We start from the raw sequence: 22,942 nt of genomic DNA, 5'->3' as shown, positions 1-22,942 counted from the left end.
TTAGCAGTCTATTCAGTTTATTTATGAGAACTAGAATCAACTTACCCCTTTTGGTCCATTCTGGCTCTAATAACAAAAAAAACTGCCAAAACCAACCACACAAAAAAACACACACAGAGACCAGCTAGCTTATAAGCAACAGGAATGTATTTCTCACAGTTCTGGAGGCTGGAGGTCCTAGATCAGCATACCAGTGTGGTCAGGTGAGGGCCCTCTTTCACGTGGCAGAAGGGGTTAGGGAGCTCTCCCGGGCCGCTTTCTTGTCCCTGATTTCATTCCTGAAGTTCTCATCTTCGTGAGGTAAGCACCTCCCGAAGGCCCAAGGGACTAATAACATCACCTCTGAGGTTAGGATTTCAATATATGAATTTCAGCGTATAGCTTAGGATTTCAACATGCATTTCAACACAGTTTCAGGCCGTAACACCCATGTGTCTAAGGAAGTTGTTCTCAAAGTGTGTTCTTTGGGTCAGAGCATCGTAGTACCACTGGAGATTTCTTAGATATGCTACCTTGCTCAGCTAGTCAGAACTCCAAGAGAGCGGCCCATGTGTTTAGTAAATTCTCCAGATAGTTCTGATGCACGCTAAAATTTGTGAGCCACTCTTCCGGTCTACACCAGATAATGCTATGCAAACTTTAATGTGCATTCAAATTGTGTGGGTACCTTGTTAAAAATGTAGATTGGATTTAATAGGTCTGGGGTGAGTCTTGAGTCCTTACCTTACTGACAGTGGTCCAGGTGATGTCAGTGCTACTGCTCCATGGGCCATACTTTAAGTAACAAAGATAAAAAACATTTTGACCAAAAATAAAACGAACGTAGTTTGGCTATGATCAACTCAGCAGGAAGCTAAGTATAGTTAAAATTTTCAGTCAATAATTTGAGAACCAAATGTTTTTTCACTGCAATAATACAGATAACTAAATCATTACTAGTAGTTTTATTCACATTCTGGATATTTTCTTTTTGGGGGCTCATTGATATACATTTTTCAACTGAATATTCTAAATTGATTTTGAACTGAATCTTTTTGACAAAACCACAACATTCACCTTGTATGAGGAGGTTATATGGGACTTTTTATATATGCCAGTATTTCAAAAATTGTATATCCCAGTTCTCTATTTTCAAATAATTATAGTTAACCAAATATAGCCCTTAACAATCTCACATAAAGAAACAATTCAGAAAGTTCTGAACTAGGATGTTAAAATTTTAAATAAATATTACATCTGATTACATTATACTTTTAAATATGTTGAAAATAATTTATAACTAAATGAATATGGGCATCCAATTTTTTATTGAACTGAATAATTCTCAATTTTACTGATAACTTTCAAATGTGACTTTAGCTCACATCTTCAAAATATGAATTATTTATCATGAAATACTGACTTATAGTAAATATTAAATGTTGACACCATCTCTTACTTTTGGCAACAATTTTTATTTTATTTATTTATTTTTAAAAATATTTTATTTATTTATTTGACAGACAAAGATCACAAGTAGTCAGAGAGGCAGGCAGAGAGAGAGGAGGAAGCAGGCTTTCTGCTGAACAGAGAGCCCGATGTGGGGCTTGATCCCAGGACCCTGAAATCATGACCTGAGCCGAAGGCAGAGGCTTTAACCCACTGAGCCACTCAGGCACCCTGGCAACAATTTTTAGACACTGTGTTTAAAATATTATTTTCAACAATATTTTGCTTTATTACTGCAAACATATAGAAAAAGAATTGTTATCTATATTATAGTATTTTAAAAGGCTTAATGCAAATAGTTAGTATTAAATATAGGATAGTATCAGTATTACTGATTACAGTATTACTACCTGCATTTAGTGCTGTTTACCCACCATCTCAGTTCCCTTCAAAATGTAATATAGTCACGCAAAGTTACACATGTAGTGAAGTAAAAACACAGTTCCAAAAATGTATTCATAAGACATTTTTTTAAAAAAGATTTTATTTATTTAACAGAGAGAGAGAGAGATCACAAGTAGGCAGAGAGCAAGGGGGAAGCAGGCTCCCTGCTGAGCAGAGAGCTCGATGTGGGGCTCGATCCCAGGACCCTGAGATTATGACCTGAGCTGAAGGCAGAGGCTTAAGTCACTGAGCCACCCAGGCGCCCCCATAAGACATTTTTCATAAGTATTTTGAAGCTGTGTGCATAGATCATTGTTTAGGAACATAAAATCCAGTGATATATATAAGTACCACATTATCATATCATTTATATTTGTACATATTGTACATATTGCTAAGAATTGTTTCCTTCATGTAAAGTAATTTTATTGTCAAGGAAAACAGTTTGACCCATTTTTCCTCAGACTTTTTCAGTCCATTCTCTCATGTATCTTTCAACAAGTTTTGAGCCATTAATCATGCATGCATTTTTGTCTCTAAGAAGTATTAGAAGCACAATAAGTGCCTACATTTGAGAAGCAAGCAGACTAGTTGGAGAGGCAGGACACTGTTAAGGAACATTGCTTTCACTGCTAAACAAAATGATTTTAGTACTCTGTTTCTGTGACAAATGAAACATCAGAGTATGAACTAAAAGTACGTATTATTTCTCTGGTATGCAGTTTTATAACATTTAGGACAGAAATGCCTTCATCTCTTTCATATGGAAAAAAGCAATTCCGGTGGAGGGAGAGAGCCAAACTCCTTTTCCTACAAATAAATCGGCTCATCTTCCTTGTAATCAGAAAATGTGTGTGTGTGTGCACGCGTGTGTGTATGTTTTTATATATAAATTCACACATATACATATACACAAATGGATTATGTATCGAGTGCTTGGAATGTTCATGTTTAGAGTCTGTTAATCTCATGCCAGTGTCAGGATATAGTTACCCCATGAAGAAGAATTTTAACTCAAGATGATTGAGATTTATAACACAACTATTATGAGATACATTCTATTTATAGAAGAGGAAAAATAAAAATTCGGTTCTAGTGGAAAGTGAAAAAAATATCCTTAATACTTATTTATAAGTGTCTTTTCACAGATTGCCTTGTACACTCTCATTTTGGTAAATTTGTTGCCACTACCCTTCAACAACATCAAAGGTGCATTCTATTTTGACCAATAAAATTATTTTAAAATTAATGCTGTGAAATTATTTGGTAATCATTCTGCTTTATTTTATTGGATAGTAGTGTGGGAGCATTATAATTATTTAGAATTAATCACTTAATATTTGAAATATATACTTAAATCAAAAAATGATAATGATATGAATTCTTTATGTAGTCTATTAACACTGTTCCCTCACGATATGTGGGAAAGTCATTAAAAATCACGTTGTATTTATACCAAGGTGACATTGTTTTGATTTAAGACCTCCATTTTTTTTAAGATTTTTTAAAAAATTTATTTACTTGGGGCGCCTGGGTGGCTCAGTGGGTTAAAGCCTCTGCCTTCGGCTCAGGTCATGATCCCAGGGTCCTGGGATCGAGCCCCGCATCAGGCTCTCTGCTCAGCGGGGAGCCTGCTTCCTCCTCTCTCTCTCTGCCTGCCTCTCTGCCTACTAGTGATCTCTCTCTCTGTCAAATAAATAAATTAGTTAATTAAAAAAAAAAACTTATAAAAAAATTTATTTATTTGACAGAGATCACAAGTTTTTAATTAACTGGCTTAACCCACTGAGCCACCCCGGCGCCCCAAAGATCACCATTTTAAAGGATTATGATATTTTGCAATAAAAGTGTAACCTGTGCTTCTCAAATCAGCAAATGTAATGAGATATTGAAATATATATTTACAGATTGTTAGAAAATGTGTAAATGGTTTATGCCGATGGCAAAACACATCATTTGAGAGGCCTTTTAGTACTGTGGGTGGGGGGAATGCCCCATTTCTGTATACTATCCTTTAGCTGCCACTCTGTGTTTTTAGTTAAAACTCCTGCCCCCAATTGACAGTACATTTATTCCTATATGTATCAAAATAATAATACACTATAGACTTTTTGTTTACTGTTTTGAATTACTGAACTTACATGAAGTCTGCTATCAATTAACTACTTATTTCTGTGCTTCATCTTTAAACTGAGGGCAGAGCTAACACTTACATGGCTGCATATCTAGTGCCTAATACATAAAAATATGTAATAGGTGCTTAAGAAAGAAGAAATGTTTTGGGGCCTTGATTAAAAACACTCCAGTGCTGATCTTTTCAGAGGCTGACACTAGACTCACTGAGGTGATCATGGGACCCATGAGCAGATCACTGAGTAAGCGATAATCTTGTGAAGTGTCCTAAGAACAGTCATTAATTCAGAGCTGTTAGTTCACATGGCAGCCCGGGATGAGATGAGATCAGGGAACAGAGCTGGGACCGGAGTCAGGCCTTTCTCCTGAGCTTTTGAAGTCAAAGTCAAAAAACCTTACTCCAGTGAAACAAAGCTGTCAGTGAAAATAATCTTCTTTTGAAAGAAAGCCTCATTTTCTAACTTAGTATAGTAATAATTGATATTTGAAAATAGATTTTTGTAAATAATGTATTTTTAAAATAAGTAGATTTAAATGATTAACAAGGTGTGAGATGTGTATCTGTTATGGTTAAAAATATTACTAAAATGATCATTTCTCTTCGTTTATCTGGAGGGTAATAATATTTCTGCGTCTACCTATTAAACCTGTTTTGAAATCTGACCCCAATACTTAATGGTTTCTGAGCAGGATGACTAATCCATAGTGCAGACTAAAGAAGCAATCTATAGTTCTACTAAGTATCTAAAACACAGGAACCACACAGAGTTGTTTACTTTAAGTACTCAGTTAATTGCTTCATTTATTTCTTCAGTCATGACACAGACAGCATCCTTTAGAGAAAGCGGTACATAGTAGAGCGGCTGTCCAGGGCTTAACAAACATTATGTGTCCAAGAGGATAGTTAAGAAAACCAGCTGAAAAAATTTGGCCCTGACAACTTCTAAAATTGAACATAGACCTGACCTTTTTCCCTTTGTTTGAAGCAATTGAAAGACAAATTGCCCTTGTTTCTAGGTTTGTATTTCTTTTCATTCTTATCAGTTAGAAGCTCAGGCCACCACTAGAGGACACCATCTTTCTGCTATCCAGATCTTGATGCACAGGAAATTGAGTTAGGAACAGATCACCAAAAAAGAGGGGAAAAACACTCCTTTGTCAATTACCGAAGAACTAAACCTTTTTGTAAAATTAAAAACACAGATCTGTATGAATGTGTTTTTTTTAAGATAGACGTTAGTGAAATCATTTATAAATGTAAAATGTTCATAAGGGAGTAATAACAATTTTCTCTTGGTCACAGTTACAGATAGAATTATCCTAAAGAGATATAGACACATACCACTATTGTATATAAAATCAACAGAACATCAAAATATGATACTTAATGAAAATATGATGAGAGAATTGTCCAACAGATAACGTTTAAAGTATAAATAATTTCAAGGAATATTTATGACCTGTGGTATTTAATATTTGTGATTTCAGGGACCACCTGGGAAGGATGGCCTGCCAGGACACCCTGGACAACGTGGAGAGACTGTAAGTGACCCCACCCTTTTGCCTGAAATTTTCCATCTCTAGTACCTCATCATTTCACAAAAAGCTACTTTATTATGAGGATTATTAGGTTTTGGATAATGGAGAAATTAATCTCATTGAAACTTTTATTTAAAAAAATGTATATATAAAATACATAAATTGACCTAAATTTGTATCCCACCACAAATGAATATACTTGAGGATATGGGGTTTGATTTTACTGTCTTGACTGCCAAGAACAGGACTTGAGGCTTGAGCTGACAGAGAAGAGCCCATTATCTTTTGGACACCTCTCCAAGGTTGTCAACCTTGACCTTTTCAAAGAAGTATTTATTTAAAGATATATTCTGTCCAACCCTATCACACGTCTACTCTCTAAAGGAAACATGTACACTAGGCCGTGCATTTAATACATTCTTCTATCCAGAACAAAAGGATGAAATATTTCCTGGTGTTGGAACATCATCAACATCAATCTGTAACTGTGTTGAATGCATCCTCTCACCTCAAGTGAGAAAATGTAAATGAAAAATGTAACTGAATTTTATTTTAAAGATTTTATTTGTTTACTTTACAGACAGAGATTATTAATAGACAGAGAGGCAGGCAGAGAGAGCAGGGAAGCAGGGTCCCTGCCAAGCAGAAAGCCCGATGCGGGGCTCGATCCCAGGGCCCTGAGATCATGACCTATTTTCTGTGAATAACAGTGATTTGGGCAAGGGGGAAACTGGCCCTTTAAGTATGGTTTAAAAATCCCAGTGGGTTTGTTTATTTATTCTGCCAGTGTTACCAAACCATGTGTCTGGCTTTTCCAGGGGGATGTTAGTTTCATCAGAAGTTACCATAGCTTAGCACATTTCCTTGGACTCAATTCTTGGATCTCACCATTGATTAATTTTATCCAGATTTCCTAAGGAAATCACAACACAGACTAGCTTTGACGATGTGTTTCGAAGGCATTTTAGGGCACGCAGCCAGCATGAAGACACATTTGGAGTTGCACTGTAGTGCACACACAGCAACAAATCTGAAAACAGGATGATCTTTTTGCGTAGGATAAACAGTCTATCAGCAACAACTCAATTCCTGTTTTGCTCACCATGTGATGATGCTTAGTGTAACAGCTTCTTCGTTTTAGTCAGATTGTAAACTTCAAAGTCTTGGATTTCAAAAGTAGAATCAAATATGATTTAGTGAAACCAAAGAGTAAAATTGTTTGGGTTTCCTCCCGGGAATTACATCTGCATGAGGAGCATAAAATAAACTCTTTAGTGGAGAATCCATACTCCGATTTGCAAATGTACTCTCATTCAAATCTTGCAGTCAATCATTTTTAACTAAGTCATTGTGTAGTTTTGTGGGTATAACTCTAGAATATTTTCAAACTGTCTTTTGAAAAGGGGGTACCTAGAGAATAGGCATTATAAAATCCCTTTTGTCTTCAATTTAATCAAGACCTTCTGCTTCTACCCAGAGGAACTATATTATATATAACATTTAAATTTAAACAAAGCATATTAAAATAGCATATTAACTAGTGATTCTAAGATAGATATTCTCCTTCAGTAGTTTCTCATAGAAAAATGGAAAATTGTATTTCTGATTCAAATCTACTTTTTTTTTTCTTAAAGATTTCATTTATTTATTTGACAGAGTGATAGAGAGCACAGTAGGCAGAGCGGCAGGCAGAGGGAGAGGGAGAAACAGGCTCCTGCCTGAGCAGGGAGCTTGTTGTGGGGCTCGATCCCAGGACCCTGGGATCATGACCTGAGCCGAAGGCAGCCGTTTAACTGAATGAGCTACCCAGGCGCCCCTCAAATCCACTTTGAAGAGCAAGAGTGCATCATCCTGCAGTCAGGAACTTTTCTTTACCGCTTTGTTCTGTGCTGACTGGGATTCAAAGGATTGCCTTGTACAGAAAGAACCAGAATCTAGAGCAGCCATATGCTGCTATATATGTGTCACCTTATTTTCAAGGAGAAAATTCTTTTGTTATATTTGAGATTCATCCCCAGTGAGAATTCCTTGAAGTGTCATTCTCCTGTTTTACAATTCAAAGCTTTTTAAGCCACTGGCAATAATTCAAAATAATTTCTGTTATACTGAAACAACCCAAATTTGTCTCAGGAACACACTGACCAAATCCTACAGTCATCCTAAAATTAACTTAGTCTCCTACAGATTATCAGAATAGAAGTTAACATTTTTACTGGGTCTTGCAGCAGACCCAACATAGCAAAGCTATCTCCATTTTCAGGGACTTTGAAAAACATAATTTAACTTATTATTCTAAAATTAAATGGCAAGTGTAGTCTTATTACATGACAGTATTTAACAAGCACACTCCATTGTGAACTATGTAATTTTCTTGTTCAAGGTCTTTGTTACATTTATTGGATATTTGCAAATACTCTGAATGTATTAGAAGAGCAAACATAAACAAGCTGTCCTCCAGTTTCTCCCGAATCAGTCACCTGGTCAGATGTGCTAGCACCCAAGGTTTTCTCTTTCCACATTTTTCACAGAATTTCCTCAATTAATCATTGATTTTTAATCAGTTGATTTTCATTAATTATTATTATAAGCATTTTTTTGTGTGCTGTTCTTGCTCTTACAGTTACTAAGGAAAAAAATTAAGACTTTAATTTTTTTTTTTCACATTCAGTATTGCATTTATATCTTCATGTCAAACTTAGCGATCAGAAATTCGGAGGAGGGTAATCCAGACAGAAGGAACAGGCTATGCAAGTACGTGGTGTATGGCTATCTTCAGAGAAGTGTTAGAAAATCAGCATGGCTAAGAATGTAAAACATATTCTATGATATAGACCCTTGTATTAGTTTGTTTTGCTATTTTTTAAAGATTTTTTTAAAAAGACTTTACTCATTTATTTGACAGAGAGTACAAGCCGGGGAAGTGTCAGGCAGAGAGAGAGGGAGAAGCAGGCTCCTCATTGAGCAGGGATCCCGATGTGGGACTCGATCCCAGAACCCCGGATCATGACCTGAGCTGAAAGCAGGCACTTAACTGATTGAGCTTCTCCGACGCCCCTGTTTTGCTATTGAAAGTGGGATCTCAAGAGAAACCCTGTTGATCATAAGAATTAATGGATTTTAAAAAGTAAAAGAAATCTGTTTTCTTACCCTGAAATGTCAATTCAAGTAATTACAAATATAGGTTATTTTCCTTTTCCCTACTATAAAAATTCTGTTACTATTAATAATTCAGTTCGTTATCTGGGAGGTTGCTGTATAAACACAGGACTACAGTTTCTGCTCTGTGCTTTTCAGTCTTATTATTTCCAGTCTCATGTTGCTGTCAATACTTCGGCAAAGGCCATTTGCTTTAATTCAGTTCTGAAGGTTTTTCTCCCCATATTTTGAAGCTACTTGTCCACCTGTTAAATGTAAATTAACTTACATGAGAAGGAAATTTGCCAGTCATAGAACAGTCATACAGAATGACTAATCCAGGAGTCTAGAGAAATAAAGACACCGAAAGATATGCTCAAAGGCTTTGTTTAGTGACTACCCATTGCTTACATCTCCCAGATTTTATCTTAATGGCTGCATTATTTACAAGGTACATTCGTAACTGTATTTGGGGGAACTTGAAGAAAGAATACTGATAAAATGCTGACATGATTACCAATCATGCAGTGTTCTTTTTATAAATGTACTCGACATCCTGTTTTTTTGTTTTTGTTTTTGTTTTGTTTTGATTCTGTTCTTACTTTGCTTTATGTTAGAATGCAGGAAAGGAAAATGCATTAGTATCACAAACCATAGATTTATGTCTGTATATAGAACCAGTGGACTATTTCAAGAATGTCTAAATCATCATTTATTTTATCCACAACATTGCTATGTTAAAATTCTCACTATTGTTTGACCAGGTAGAATAGGGCTCAGAATACATTCTCCCTCCATCTTCATCCAATGGTCTTCTTTTCTTTTTTAAGTTTATTGAAAGTAATCCTTGGACTGTAATGTGAAATAATGAGGGTAGTAAATTTAGAATTTTAAAGAAAACTGGAATATAATAACTGATATTTAAGCATTTAATAATAAGTATTTTTAGGGGCACCTGGGTGGCTCAGTCAGTTAAACATCTGGCTTGATTTTGGCTCAAAGCCTGATCTGAAGGTTGTGAGTTTGAGCCCCGTGTCCAGCTGCATGCTCAGTTCATGCTTGGGATTCTCTCTCTCTCTCTCCCTCTTCCTCTGCTCATCCCCCCCCCAAAAGAAAGAAAGAAAGAAAGAAAAGTAATAAAATAAAATAAATTTTAAAATAAGTATTTTTAGCCAAAAAGTGACTTTGTTTTAATGCGAGTTATCTTAGCCAAATTTTAATTTATGCTTTTTCATGTTTTAACGGATTATGTTTTCTTTCCTTAGGGATTTCAAGGCAAGACTGGCCCCCCTGGGCCAGGGGGTGTCGTTGGACCACAGGTATGTCCCTTTACTTTATTTTTCTAATAAGATTTATTTTCCTGTTTACATTTTCATCTTTTCTATTCAAATCTGCCCATTTTATTATGATCCAAAATGGTGTATTTGAGATTTTACATCACATTTAAATAAATGCAACTGACCTTAAAATAGTTGCAATCTTAGCTGAAGAGATTTTTTTTTTTCAGTTGGCTGCAAAAATAAAAGAGAATAAAACAAATAATGAAGATTAAGTCAGAAAATTCACAAAGAAGTTAACATGAAACCCCGAACACAGTACCAATCTGCTAAAACCACCAAAATGGTTTATTGGAAAGGTTGACCATCATGTTTTCCCCGTGTTTCAAATTACAAAATGACTTAGATTTCTGAGTAGAAATTAGATTTAGATGTATAATACATTAGAAATATAATAAAAGCTTTGAACACAGATTTTTCCCTTAAATTATAATATTTGTCGTATATTGCATGTTTCTTGAGATTTTTGTCTTTATAACAATGATTTCCATCAATGATAAAATAGTTGCAACCTTTGAATATGCCTAAATAATGACAAAGACAGTTTGTTCAACATAAGTGGCAGGAAGAGTCTCAAAAATTGATGCAATATGTTGAATTATAGAATAATTTGTGAGATAGGAAATATTTATTCTGGCAAAGTGTCATTGAATGGAAAGGACACATTTAGTTTACTCAGCGGAATTTTACCCCTGCTAATAACAAATAATAGCAAAAGAGCAAGAGCAGTTGAATAAGTGTTTTAATTATTTAATTGCTTTAAATAGTTTTTTTCTCAGCCTATAATTAGTTCTTAAGACTTTGTAACTCAAATACACCCACACACATACTCACACACACAAACACACAAACGATAAGCAGAGAAACAAAAAACCGCATCTTCTTTCTAGGAATATGTGTAACAGAAGCAAAAATGAAGAATTCTTGGAATGATTAATCATTTAATTCCAGAGATGAATCCTGAAGCAAGGGAAATGCTGTTTATTCTTTTAGAAAAGAAAAATGCATACTTGCATGATTTTTTTTTTTTGCCTACTTTTCTATGTATGCGCTGAAGAACTCTTTTTTTTTTTTTTTAAAGATGTTATGTATTTGTTTAGAAAGACAGCATGCATGCGAGTGGGGGAAGGGATATAGGAAGAGAATCTCAAGCCGACTGCACTGAGCATGGAGCCCCATGTGGGGCGACATCTCACAACCTTGAGATTAGGACCTGAGCCAAAGTCTAGAGTTGGTTGTTGAACCTACTGAGCCCCCCACTTACCTCTGTACTGAAAAATCCTTAACTGCTTATCAGTTCTAATTAAAAAAAAAAAAATACTCCCTCAATAATTAGCTACTCTTATTATTTTTTTTCATTATAAGCAACTTCGTGGCAATTTTCTGTGAAAAGATATAACTTAAAGAATGATTCCTATTACATTCAATATCTGTGAATAGAAATGAAATCAAAGTCCAATTCTCATGTAAACATCAAGGGGCTTAACTGATTATTTCAGGACCTTACCCCTTTTGAAAATTCATCTCTGCCTAATGTAGACACCTGGCTTCTGAGATCTTTGTTGTTGTTGTTAAAATATCAGGTGTTTTACTGGGGATGCATTTCCATTGGGTTAGTTTTCTTTATTGGTTCTTTTAAGAGAGAAAATCCAATTCCTGATTTCAGTAACCTAATTTTTAGGTTAAGAAAAAGAAGTGATTTAATAGGAACAATATTGATTGTGATATTTCATATTTATTCTGTTTTTTTATAGTCATATGAATCACTGCTCATTTTTGTCTCAATGGCGATAGCCATTAAATTTGGATCAATTTTATATTGCTTGCTATTGAAATTCCAGTGATCAGATATTCAAGAAATATTCCTCTGTGGAGTGTATGTTTGTACATTAATGATAAACTGGGGACTTTCAGCAACATACAATTAAAAGAATTTAAATCTAGAAATTTACACTCAAATATAAGGCAGATGCATTCTTTATCCTATACTAGAGGCTAAGAATCTGTTGCATTTTTAGAGAAATAACAGGGAATGATAATGCATAAACACCTTCAGCAATACATTCCACTATTTAACAGCTTTAGCATCTGGAAACTTTCCCTTTATATGTCTTTAACTTAAATCTTTCATTTTGCTTTATTCTAAGTGGAAATACAGAGCAACTGGTCACCATTCTCTATTTACACTTGAAAGCTCATTAAACTTTAGCACCACAGAACAGCACCACTCAGGGGACACATAAATGACCTGACATTTTTCACTTTGGCATTTGTAGCAATTTAAGGGAGCGGGCTGTTTGTTACAGCCTTTGGCCGGGAGGAGCTGCCAGCCCAAACTCGAGGCCTGCAGGATCTCCCTGCTACATTCCCTAGACTTTGTCAAATGAATATAGATTAACCGTAGAGAGATCTCCAGTCATGGAAATTCCAAGGAGAACTGCTTTGGCTGTTTGGGTTCCAGGGGACCGAGGCTTATTATCAAGCAGTGATTCATTGAGTAGCTACCGATGTGGTACTGATGCCTCTTTTAATCCTAAACTCATTCAACTAATTATATAAAAAGAGGGAATGGGATGAAACTAGTTAAAACCACAGGGTTTTTTTTTTTTTTTCTTAATTTTATTTATTTATTTATTTGACACAAAGAGTTAGAGAGATCACAGGTAGGAGGAGAGGCAGGCAGAGAGAGAGGGGGAAGCAGGCTCCCTGCTGAGCAAAGAGCCAGACACAAGTCTCCATCCCAGGACTCTGGGATCATGACGTGAGCTGAAGACAGAGGCTTTAACCCACTGAGCCACCCAGGCACCCCAAAACCAGAGTTTTAAACAATACTTTGGCCTCGCTCTGAAACACTCCTGGTATGGAACAAAGAAAATAGCTTTGTGAATTTACCTACATAAATCAGGTCCTAAGGAAGGATGACACTTATTTCTTTTCAGACTCCTCCCAGATATGGTGCTTTTCTGTTTTGTAGGACAGCATGGAAATAAGTGAAAATGATTACCTTCTGTGAAAAGGAGCACTATTTCTTTGGGATTTGTGTTATCCTTATCAAAAGTAAAAGAGCAATGTAATGAGATTTCGCTGATCCAATTTAGGGACCAACTGGTGAGACTGGTCCAATAGGTGAACGAGGACATCCTGGCCCTCCGGGGCCCCCTGGTGAGCAAGGTCTTCCCGGTGCTGCAGGAAAAGAAGGTGCAAAGGTATGACACACTCAAGGAAACTTCTTGGCTGAAAACATCCATTTATTTTTCACTCTGGCTTCTCATCACTTGTCCATAGGGTCTCTACATATTAGCATAGTATTTAAATAGATCAGAAAAATATATCAGTAAAATATCCAGCTTATTGTACTTTAAGGTGTGACTGAACAAGAGCATAAGACCCCTTAGGTCCATTGGCCATGAAGCCGTGCATTTATACACAGTCTTAAACATAGGTAGTGGCCAGTTCATTTTAATGTCTACGGCATTCCACACAATATCCTCATTATTGAATGACATTTAGGTTTCCCTCACAGGTTAGAGGCAGTCACAGCTTTGCGTATAGAAACATGTAGAAATTACCCTCTATGACTGATGTGTATTATATTCCTTAGGGTGACCCAGGTCCTCAAGGTGTCTCAGGGAAGGACGGACCAGCGGGACTGCGTGGTTTCCCAGGTGAAAGAGGTCTTCCGGGAGCTCAGGTATACGCAGCATACAGATAAAGCATGTCAATGAGATTACTTTTCAGAAGCATGTTTCTCAGACTTAACTAAATATGCATAAGTCATTAAGGGGAGATGCCTCAGCATAAGCATTGATTATCGTAATATATATGACAATGTATATTTGTGCCTAAAACACTTCTTACCATCTCCATTTTATCCATCATACACCTCCTATTTATATTCAAGTCACATGGATTCATTTTCTTTGTTTTTATTCTCATTTCCCAGGGTGCACCTGGGCTGAAAGGAGGGGAAGGTCCCCAGGGCCCACCGGGTCCAGTTGTAAGTATGATTATAACAAATAGCCGTGCTACCCTGGGTTGCAGATTATAGCTCTTCTTTCATCACTCTCGTGCTGTGATCCTAAGGTGTGTAGGAGAGAAAATAAACACACGTCAATCAAATCAGTCAATGCCTGGCTTCTACTAATTGCATGCACTAATGAGTGCAGAAACAGATTGGAAATATTTACTCCACCGTTGCTGTCAGAAGGTAAAAGGAGCTAGCTTGCTTCTTAAATACCCAAGGAAATAAATCATGATTTGTCTTATTGTAAGTACTGGATGAGACTTGAATTTTGTCACTGCTTTTAAAAAAAGTCTCCTAAGCGGGAAAGGTATATATTCATTTCTCTGTTATCCGGATTGCTTTATTTAGTTAATGTAACCTTACGAAGTAATTAGCAAATGAGCAAATACCAGATTTTTACTTCACCTTTTCCTTTTATTTTTTATTTATTTATTTTTAAATATTTTATTTATTTATTTGACAGAGAGAGATCACAAGTAGAGAGGCAGGCAGAGAGAGAGAGAGAGGGAAGCAGGCTCCCTGCTGAGCAGAGAGCCCGATGCGGGACTCGATGCCAGGACCCTGAGATCATGACCTGAGCCGAAGGCAGCGGCTGAACCCACTGAGCCACCCAGGCGCCCCACCTTTTCCTTTTAGAGATATAGATCAATCCCTCTGAAAGCAGTTGAACACAGCCTTCATTTTTGCCCATGAGTTCACCTTTGTTCTTACCTGTACTTGGAAACGTTACCAATAACAGCCAAACTTCCAGGTTTAGTGGCCTCCTCTCATTCTCTTCTCATTCATATTTCATCAAGCTGAAAAGCTGAAAGTGGCTTTAAATCCTTATACGAAATGTTGACGTCATATTCCCCACCCTCCAAAGTATTTTTTTAATGTGTCCCACTTTCTTTTTTCTTTCTTTTTTTTTTTTTTTTTGAAGATTTTATTTATTTGACTGACAGAGATCACAAGTAGACAGAGAGGCAGGCACAGAGAGAGAGAGAGGAGGAAGCAGGCTCCCTGCTGAGCAGAGAGCCCAAAGTAGGGCTTGATCCCGGGTCCTGGAATCATGACCTGAGCCGAAGGCAGAGGCTTTAACCCACTGAGCCACCCACGTGCCCCTGTGTCCCGCTTTCTTGATTGCCACTGCTGCCACATTTGTTCAGACTCTCTCCTTGCTCAGTAGTGTCTTACCTCATGCTCCTGATTCCGTTTCCTTAGCTTCTCCAGTTTTGCCCACTGATTTGAGAATACAGGCACACATCCTTAACTATGCCCTCCTTCTGCTTTTCGGCAGCTCATGATCCCACATTGCCTTCAGAAATTCACTCCTTATAATGATTATTGAGTCGTCTTCACGGCTTGGTCCCATTCACCATAGTCTGTTTTACTTGCCTTGTTGACTCCTTCTAATTCTACCCAGTTTAATGCGTTGAACTTCATCCTTCTCAAACTACCACAATCTTTTATATTTTGCAGAGAGAATACTACTTACTTTTCCCTTTCTTCAATTTTCCCTTTCTCTACTTCACCAAAATTCTACTCACCCCAAAAAGATAAGGCTGAAATGTTAAATCTTTGTAAAGTCATCTCTGGACAGTTTGCCTCCATTTCATTTATGGGTGAAATTTCTTCACCTTTAGTGATTTTTGTTGTGGTTTGTATTTTAGAAATTACATTGGAATATAACCGTTGTCTCTCTCAGTAGAATGTGAGCTTCTATGTTATTTTAGTACCTCAAGACATAGTGCCCGACACATAGGAATCCTTCCACATCTATCTATTTGAATTATATGAAAGCCTGATATTGGAGTTAAGTGTATATAGCATAACGAATACTGAGAACATGGCATGATAAACTTTGGCAGATTGAATAACATATTTAATCTGCAAATCACGTAATTGTCATGTTACAATGATTAAGGTAGGTATGGACATACAGTAGACATTTTTTAGAAGGAAAAATAAGCAGTTCAGCAGCTATATTTGACCTTCTATATGCATAAAATTTTGTAGAATGTTTAAAAATATCCTCATAAATTAGTGCTGGTAGCACTAGCAGAAACAACAGCTGAATATGACAGAAGTTTTCATTTGAGCATAGACTTTTCAAACTGTTCAGCACAATCCAATCCATTTAATCAGAACTTCAGGATCTAAAGTGCGTTCATTTTAGGAACTTGTATATATACTTTAAGATCAGGTTATTGTATCTGTGAAAACTGAATCATGACGACAAGGATTATACTGTTTAAACTTATCTTTTAGGGTCCAATCAAATAATGCTATTCCAGGTGTTTGCAACAGTTCATATCCGTATTTTTGTAAGGTGCACAGTATATATAAGCGATACACTCAACAGAATGGTAATCAGCAATTATCTGACGCATGAAAATGACATATTAAATATGTTATGAAAATCTAGTGTTTATTTAGTTGGCTTCAACACCACTTATTTGGCAGTTGCCACTTACCTCCCTATATGCAATTAAGTTCCATGGAATATATCCCTTTAAGTGGCTTTAAGATAAACCATTTCGAAAGAAAAACACTAGAACTTAAACGACACTATAGAGACCATTGATGATTAAATCCCTCATGACATACACACAATAAATATCAATTCTGCAAGGGAGGGAGAAAAAGAAGAGAAAGCAGCAGAAAATGTCTTGCAGGAGGTGGCTTCACAGAGGGCAGAAGATTGCAAGGTCATTTAAGAGCAAGAAAAAAAAAACAAAGGTATTAGGGAGTATCTGATCATACCAAAGCGGAGTACATTGGGAGAAGGACTAAAATTGGATGAATTCTTGCTAGGATCCAGGCACTCCGCTCTGTATTTATGTAATTTAAAGCTAAAGCAGATCTATAATATGGCATATGATTATTGAAGTTCTAAAATGGTAAGTTGAAGTCATTTGAAGATTTGAAGTTTTTGAAGCAAGTGGAGAAAAAAATGAAATGCAGTCTTTTGGAGTAAAACTTAACTTTAGGGAAAATATCATTATTATGATGTAACATATAATGGAAATGAGAGACTCGATGAGCATAAAAGCTCAGTGCTCACTGTCTTGATGGGAGTGAGCCAGCAATGAGGCCCATGGGAAGTCGAAGGACGGTGTGGATGTAACAAACATGAGGATGGCAGGATAGGAGGATTTATTACTAAGATCAGATGTGGGCAGTGAGGAAAGATGAAAGCTGACTGATGACCTCAAGCTTGTGTCCTTGTGAGAGTGACAGTTTACTGATGCCTTCCATGCCTGGAGCAATTTTACCTGGTCAGGAGCAGGGACAACAAAAACAAAACACTCCCCACATGGAAACCCAAAAGCTCTCAGCCGTCACAAGAGATTTTAACAGGCTTTTCTGCTTTGCTAATAGAAATGCTCCACAGAGGCTCACTGTGAGTTCATTTATTTTGAGTTAGTACCCTTGTTATAATAAATTCACATATCCAGTTCTGTATGCATCAACTAATTGAAATTCTCCTTAAAGCTGATGCAAAAGAAACAACTAAAGACATCATTCATATGTATGGGTTCCTTTATTGCTATAAATTATAGTAAAGAAGTATATGGTGATGTCTTACAGTGTATATCAAGGTTTTTATCTTTTTGTGTGTGGGGGGGGGGGCAGAGGGTGAGGGAGAAAGAGGGAGAGAGAAAGAATCTTAAGCAGGTTCCACATCCAGTGTGGAGTCCCACATGGGGCTGGATCTCACCATCCTGAGATCATGACCTGAGCTAAAATAAAGAGTCAGATGCTTAACTGACTGAGCCACCCAGGCACCCCTGGTAACAAGTTTTTTGTTTTGTTTTGTTTTACCTGGTAACAAGTTTTAAACAAACCTTGGTTTACTCCATCTGAAGCAATTATGTGCATGTGAAGGTTGATTAGGAAAGTTTTATTCCAAATGCAAAGTTTAAAAGAAAAACTTTTGATTTTCTAAGTGTAAACCATAACTTACCCAGAAAACTGTTCATGTTATTTCTTATCTTTTGGGATTCAAGACTTTGTATGGTGTTACCTTGCAGCTGATAGTAAACACAAGGAATCAGGAATGGTGTCTTTGGCATGAAAGATAACACAATAGAATATTTTGTAATGAACAAAGAGTGACATCAAAATATCAGAGGAATATACCTAGTCACTCAGTGAGGGATAATGAAATTCCAAGTCATAAGGGACAACGTCATACAAAAATATCCTGTAAAACTTCTTGATTCTTTAGTGGATGGGTCTGAGTTTATATCCATCTATATTAACTTTGCCTTTGAAATATTGACCAAGCCATGGTAAGTGTAGGACTGAAATTCTTAAGAACAGAGAGGGATAGAGATTTTGGCTATTCACATTAAAGAAAATATTAAAGTGATGGATTCTCTGCAGGAAGAATGTGAATAAAGAATGTGAAGGGTAAAGGAAATAGGAAAGGGAAATGAAGTAATGTTAGAAGTGTTTATTCTTTCAACTCTTAATGCTAGAAACTTTATCATCTTTATTTGATTTTATTATTGGCTGCCAGACTCAGTAGTTATTATCATTCCATTTTTTTAAAGGCAATGGATCTGGAGCTTAGAGAAGATAAACAACTTACCTGAGTTCATAGTCCTTTGGAGACAAAAAGTCATGATACGTTACACAAACTCATTTCCAGATACGTATACCTCTCCCTCTGCAGAATCTGCTTAAGTGTTTCTTCTTCCTCTCCCTCTTTCTCCCTACCTCTCCCTCTCTCTACTCTTTACTTTTTCACTGCCCCCAGTTGCATTTTTCCCAAGTCCTCTTGATCTTTCTCTCTTGCTGTGAACAGTGTTTTTTCAAAAGGAAGAAAGTTACAGGAGTTAATATCACAGCTAACTGACTTTAGCATTTGTATTCCTATAGGTGGTTTTTATAACCATAGCTTAATTTAAATGAATGGAAGTTCAAACTGCTTAAACAGATGTACAGTTGAATCTTTAATGACTATAGATGTTTCTTCAGTACACTATTGAATCTTCAGCTTCCTAATCCTAGAATACAGTTTTGAAGGAGCCTAGGTGTACTGTGTGTTTCTGGATTACTAGAGAAATAAATTCCTTCATTGCACAGGATATTGATGAACTAAAACTAAAAACTCGAAGTAGGGCTTTTATCAATTAACAGTTCTTGCTCACTGTGAGATTTTTAAAGTTTGTATATGTCACAATTATGTACCTTGTACACTATTTTTTACATATTCTGATCCATACAAAGCAATATATAGTATCTCAGTCATCCATCCATCCTTGGGCCTATCTTTATTTATAAATATTTTTGACATCCATTCTCTTTATTCATAATCCATTTAGTAGAAATATACTTCGGGTTGGCTTTGTCACATTGCTGTGACATCCTACAGAAGTGGGCTTACTGAAACTCTGCTAGGTCCAGCTGTGATGTCATTGGCTTATGTTTGAAGAAACAATGATATGTAGTGTTATACCAACCAAAAGGACTATTGGAGGATGTGGGAGATTGCCTGATGCAGAGCCCTTGTTTTGAATATCCTTAGAAGAAATCTCTTACTAATCATGGCTTTAGAAATCTTTGTAATTTCTTGAGCAGTTAGCTAGCTTTTTTTTTTCTTTTCAACTGTTATGAATTGTGAAACCCATTTCTCTTTTGACTTTGACTTACAAAAATCATGGAGTTAAAATTGAGATCCAATTAAAAAAAAAGAAAAAAACCCTCTGTTTCGGTTTATGACTGTTTTTTGTAACTTTCTGAATTCAATTTTATCAAAAAATACATGTGATGTACTTTAATATTACCTATTATCTTATTATGACTATTTTTAAATAAATAATTTTTAAATTTATTTATGTATTTATTTATTTTTTATTTATTTAAATAGATAATTTTTTAAATAAAAAATGGACAGGACCCATTAAATTGATTTCATAATCCATGAGTAGATCATGGCCTGAAGTTAGGAAAAACCTTGGTCTGTTGTATGCTTTTTTTTTTTTTAAAGATTTTATTTATTTATTTGACAGATGGGGTCACAAGTAGGCAAAGAGGCAGGCAGAGAGAGAGAGGAGAAAACAGGCTCCCCGCTTAGCAGAGAGCCAGATGTGTGGCTCAATCCCAGGACTCTGGGATCATGACCTGAGCCGAAGGCAGAGGCTTTAACCCACTGAGCCACCCAGGCGCCCCTGTTGTTTGCATTTTTGATTACTAATATTATTGCTTCTATCTTTTGCCAATAAAAAGTTACTTGCTTATCTACTTTTCTTGTCTATCCCTTTTTTTCTTGTCTATTTTTTATTTGTATTATCTTATATTTTATGTCTTCCCCGTAAGCTGCCAAAATCTTTTCTTACAGAAAAACTATAATTTAATAAATATCTGGGGGGACCTGGGTGGCTCAGTAGTTAAGCCCCTGCCTTCAGCTCAGGTCATGATCTCAGGGTCCCGGGATTGAGCCCCACATTGGGATCCTTGCTCTGCGGAAAGCCTGCTTCTCCCTCCCCCACTCTCCCTACTTGTGTTCCCTCTCTCACTGTTTCTCTCTCTATCAAATAAACAAACTTAAAAATCTAAAATAAATAAATAAATAGATAGATAAATAAATACCTAACTATACCAGTCTATTAAGTTCGAGTTATATAGATTCATTAAATATTTCCTAAAAAGAGCTTATGATATCTGAGGAAGACAGATATGAAGTAGATAAATTAACCTAATAAATAAAAAGTAATACATTAAAATATAGCACAAAGGAGACGAGATGGGAACAATGATTTTTTTTAATGTTCTAATTTTAGCTATAAATAAAAATCAGTTTTATCAGTGAAAAGCAAGTTTTCTAAAGTTGTGCTACTTGAAGTGAGTGTATATTAAGAAATAGTTTCTCATGCTCCCACTGAATACAAACAAAATGAACCCAACAGGGTGCTGTGACTTTGGGCTTTTAAAGTTTGGCAAAAGTCAAGTGCTCACTGTATGCATGCTGTTGTACACAAGAGCTGGTAATAGATGCCAATCGAAGCACAGGCATGTTTTCTGATCTCAGGGGGTTTACTCACTAAGTGGATGTCTCGATGCACACACACAAAGCAGAAAGCAACAAAGGACTGAAGAAAAAGAAAGGAAGACAGTGAAACATTTTTCTCACATGTTGAACATAAACTTGAGTAAACTTTTTGTATTTATGTAAACACAAAATATATATAAACATATGATGCAAACAAATTCTCAGATTGTACCTACCACCTATGTTTTCATGAAACAAGATCAAGGAAAATGCATTCCCTAAAAAATCTCTCCTCTGTGTATTTTTTCTGATATGAAACCACCTTCTTGCCAATAGTTCTTTCTCTAAAAATAAGGAGATTAAAATAGAATGGTGCATTTAGTAAAAGCACCTACCTTTTCTTGCAACCCCTTTTCTTACAATCACATTATTTTCCCCTGAGAGTGGTAGGAGTTGATATGGAGAAAATGTATGAGAGGGGGCCAGACATCTAGCTTCTAAAAGGAGATGTCCAAGATTTTAAAATTGTGACTTACATACTCTACCCTTATGCTATGACTTCTATTTCACGACTATGTCCAGATTGTTTTGACTCTCTTTTCCTCTTTATGTGCTATTATTTTTTCTTGTCACTTATTTCTTAGGAGTTTATATGTCTTTCCTCTCAGAATTTCTTTTTTTTCTAGTTTTGTTTTTATACCCTATTCCAAAGTACCTTCTTTTTACTGGCTTTTACCTAGTCCTTGATCCAGGAAATAGATAAATTCTAAGCAGGATTATATCTCCTGACTAATTCATCATATACTGTCCTCTTCAAGACAGAGCACATTTTCTCTGTTGGAATCCAGGTTATGACATCCAACCAGGGATGAGCAAAGTATAGAGGCGGTGGGGATCAATGGCCAAAGACTGAAATATTACAGGAATTAGACTTAATTATTCAGTATTTTTTTAAAAGATTTTATTTATTTATTTGACAGAGAGAGATCACAAGTAGACAGAGAGTCAGGCAGAGAGAGAGAGAGGGAAGTAGGCTCCCTGCTGAGCAGAGAGCCCGATGCGGGACTCGATCCCAGGACCCTGAGATCATGACCTGAACCAAAGGCAGCGGCTTAAACCACTGTGCCACCCAGGCGCCCCAATTATTCAGTATTTATGCTTTAAATTCTGGTAATGCTTGATAATTTTATCAGACTTTTTGGCTTGTATGATCTAAAATATATATAATCTGGGGAGTGTGAATTTCCTCAATTTGTTTTGTCATGAAGCTCAAGTTGGCTTTAAAAGAAAGGGCAGATTTTTTTTTTTCTCCTTCTACTTGAATAGCTCTTGTTTTTAAAAACTCCTGTTTATGCTTCTAAATACTAAAAGGGTGGGGAAAAATCTCCACCCTTCTTTTAACAGTAGGACTTTAGATATACCATATAACCTGAATCTTAGTTTTCTCTTCTATAAAACTTCTCTCTTTGTGGGCTGCCTTTTAACTGAATGTTGATGAGATGATTCCTCTGCTTACCACTTTCATTTACTTTACAAATGCTTTTCAGAATATGAAACACCTAGTGAAAATAACAGGAACTATTCCTCTGGGTGCACTTCTGTGTGAGAAGAGTTTAATAACCACACTGTTCTCTTTGCTCCAAGAACATAAACTGATGCTATTCCTTCTTGTATTTTCACTGTAAAGTTTAGAGGAAGAGGCTGTAGAAGAGGATTAAGCTAAGATAAAGTTAATATAGCTACTTAATGATAGAAATGCTAATCTCTCCCTTTTAGAAGCAGCTATGTTTCTACCTTTCAGTTGAAAACACGTAATCTGTAGTGGTTAATATTTAGTATTAAAATAACAGAATGAATGAATGAATGAATGAATGAATAACAGGATTTTATGATATCATAGTCATAATTCACTCAAGTCAA

At 36.1% G+C, this 22,942-nt stretch overlaps 1 protein-coding gene across 2 annotated transcripts in view; it reads left to right on the top strand.

Annotated features, from left to right (window-relative positions):
• COL11A1 (collagen type XI alpha 1 chain) overlaps positions 1-22,942 on the top strand; it is a 213,758-nt gene that overhangs the window by 132,647 nt on the left and 58,169 nt on the right. For both annotated transcript variants that reach the window (XM_059137189.1, XM_059137188.1), the window contains exons 37-41: positions 5,494-5,547; positions 9,945-9,998; positions 13,115-13,222; positions 13,618-13,707; positions 13,960-14,013. In XM_059137189.1, coding sequence (XP_058993172.1) covers positions 5,494-5,547; positions 9,945-9,998; positions 13,115-13,222; positions 13,618-13,707; positions 13,960-14,013 — 360 coding nt within the window. The remainder of the gene's footprint in view (positions 1-5,493; positions 5,548-9,944; positions 9,999-13,114; positions 13,223-13,617; positions 13,708-13,959; positions 14,014-22,942) is intronic.

Source organism: Mustela lutreola, chromosome 10 (assembly GCF_030435805.1).
Source record: "Mustela lutreola isolate mMusLut2 chromosome 10, mMusLut2.pri, whole genome shotgun sequence".
Taxonomy (NCBI): Eukaryota; Metazoa; Chordata; class Mammalia; order Carnivora; family Mustelidae; genus Mustela; species Mustela lutreola.
This window is presented reverse-complemented; position numbering and strand designations above follow the sequence as displayed.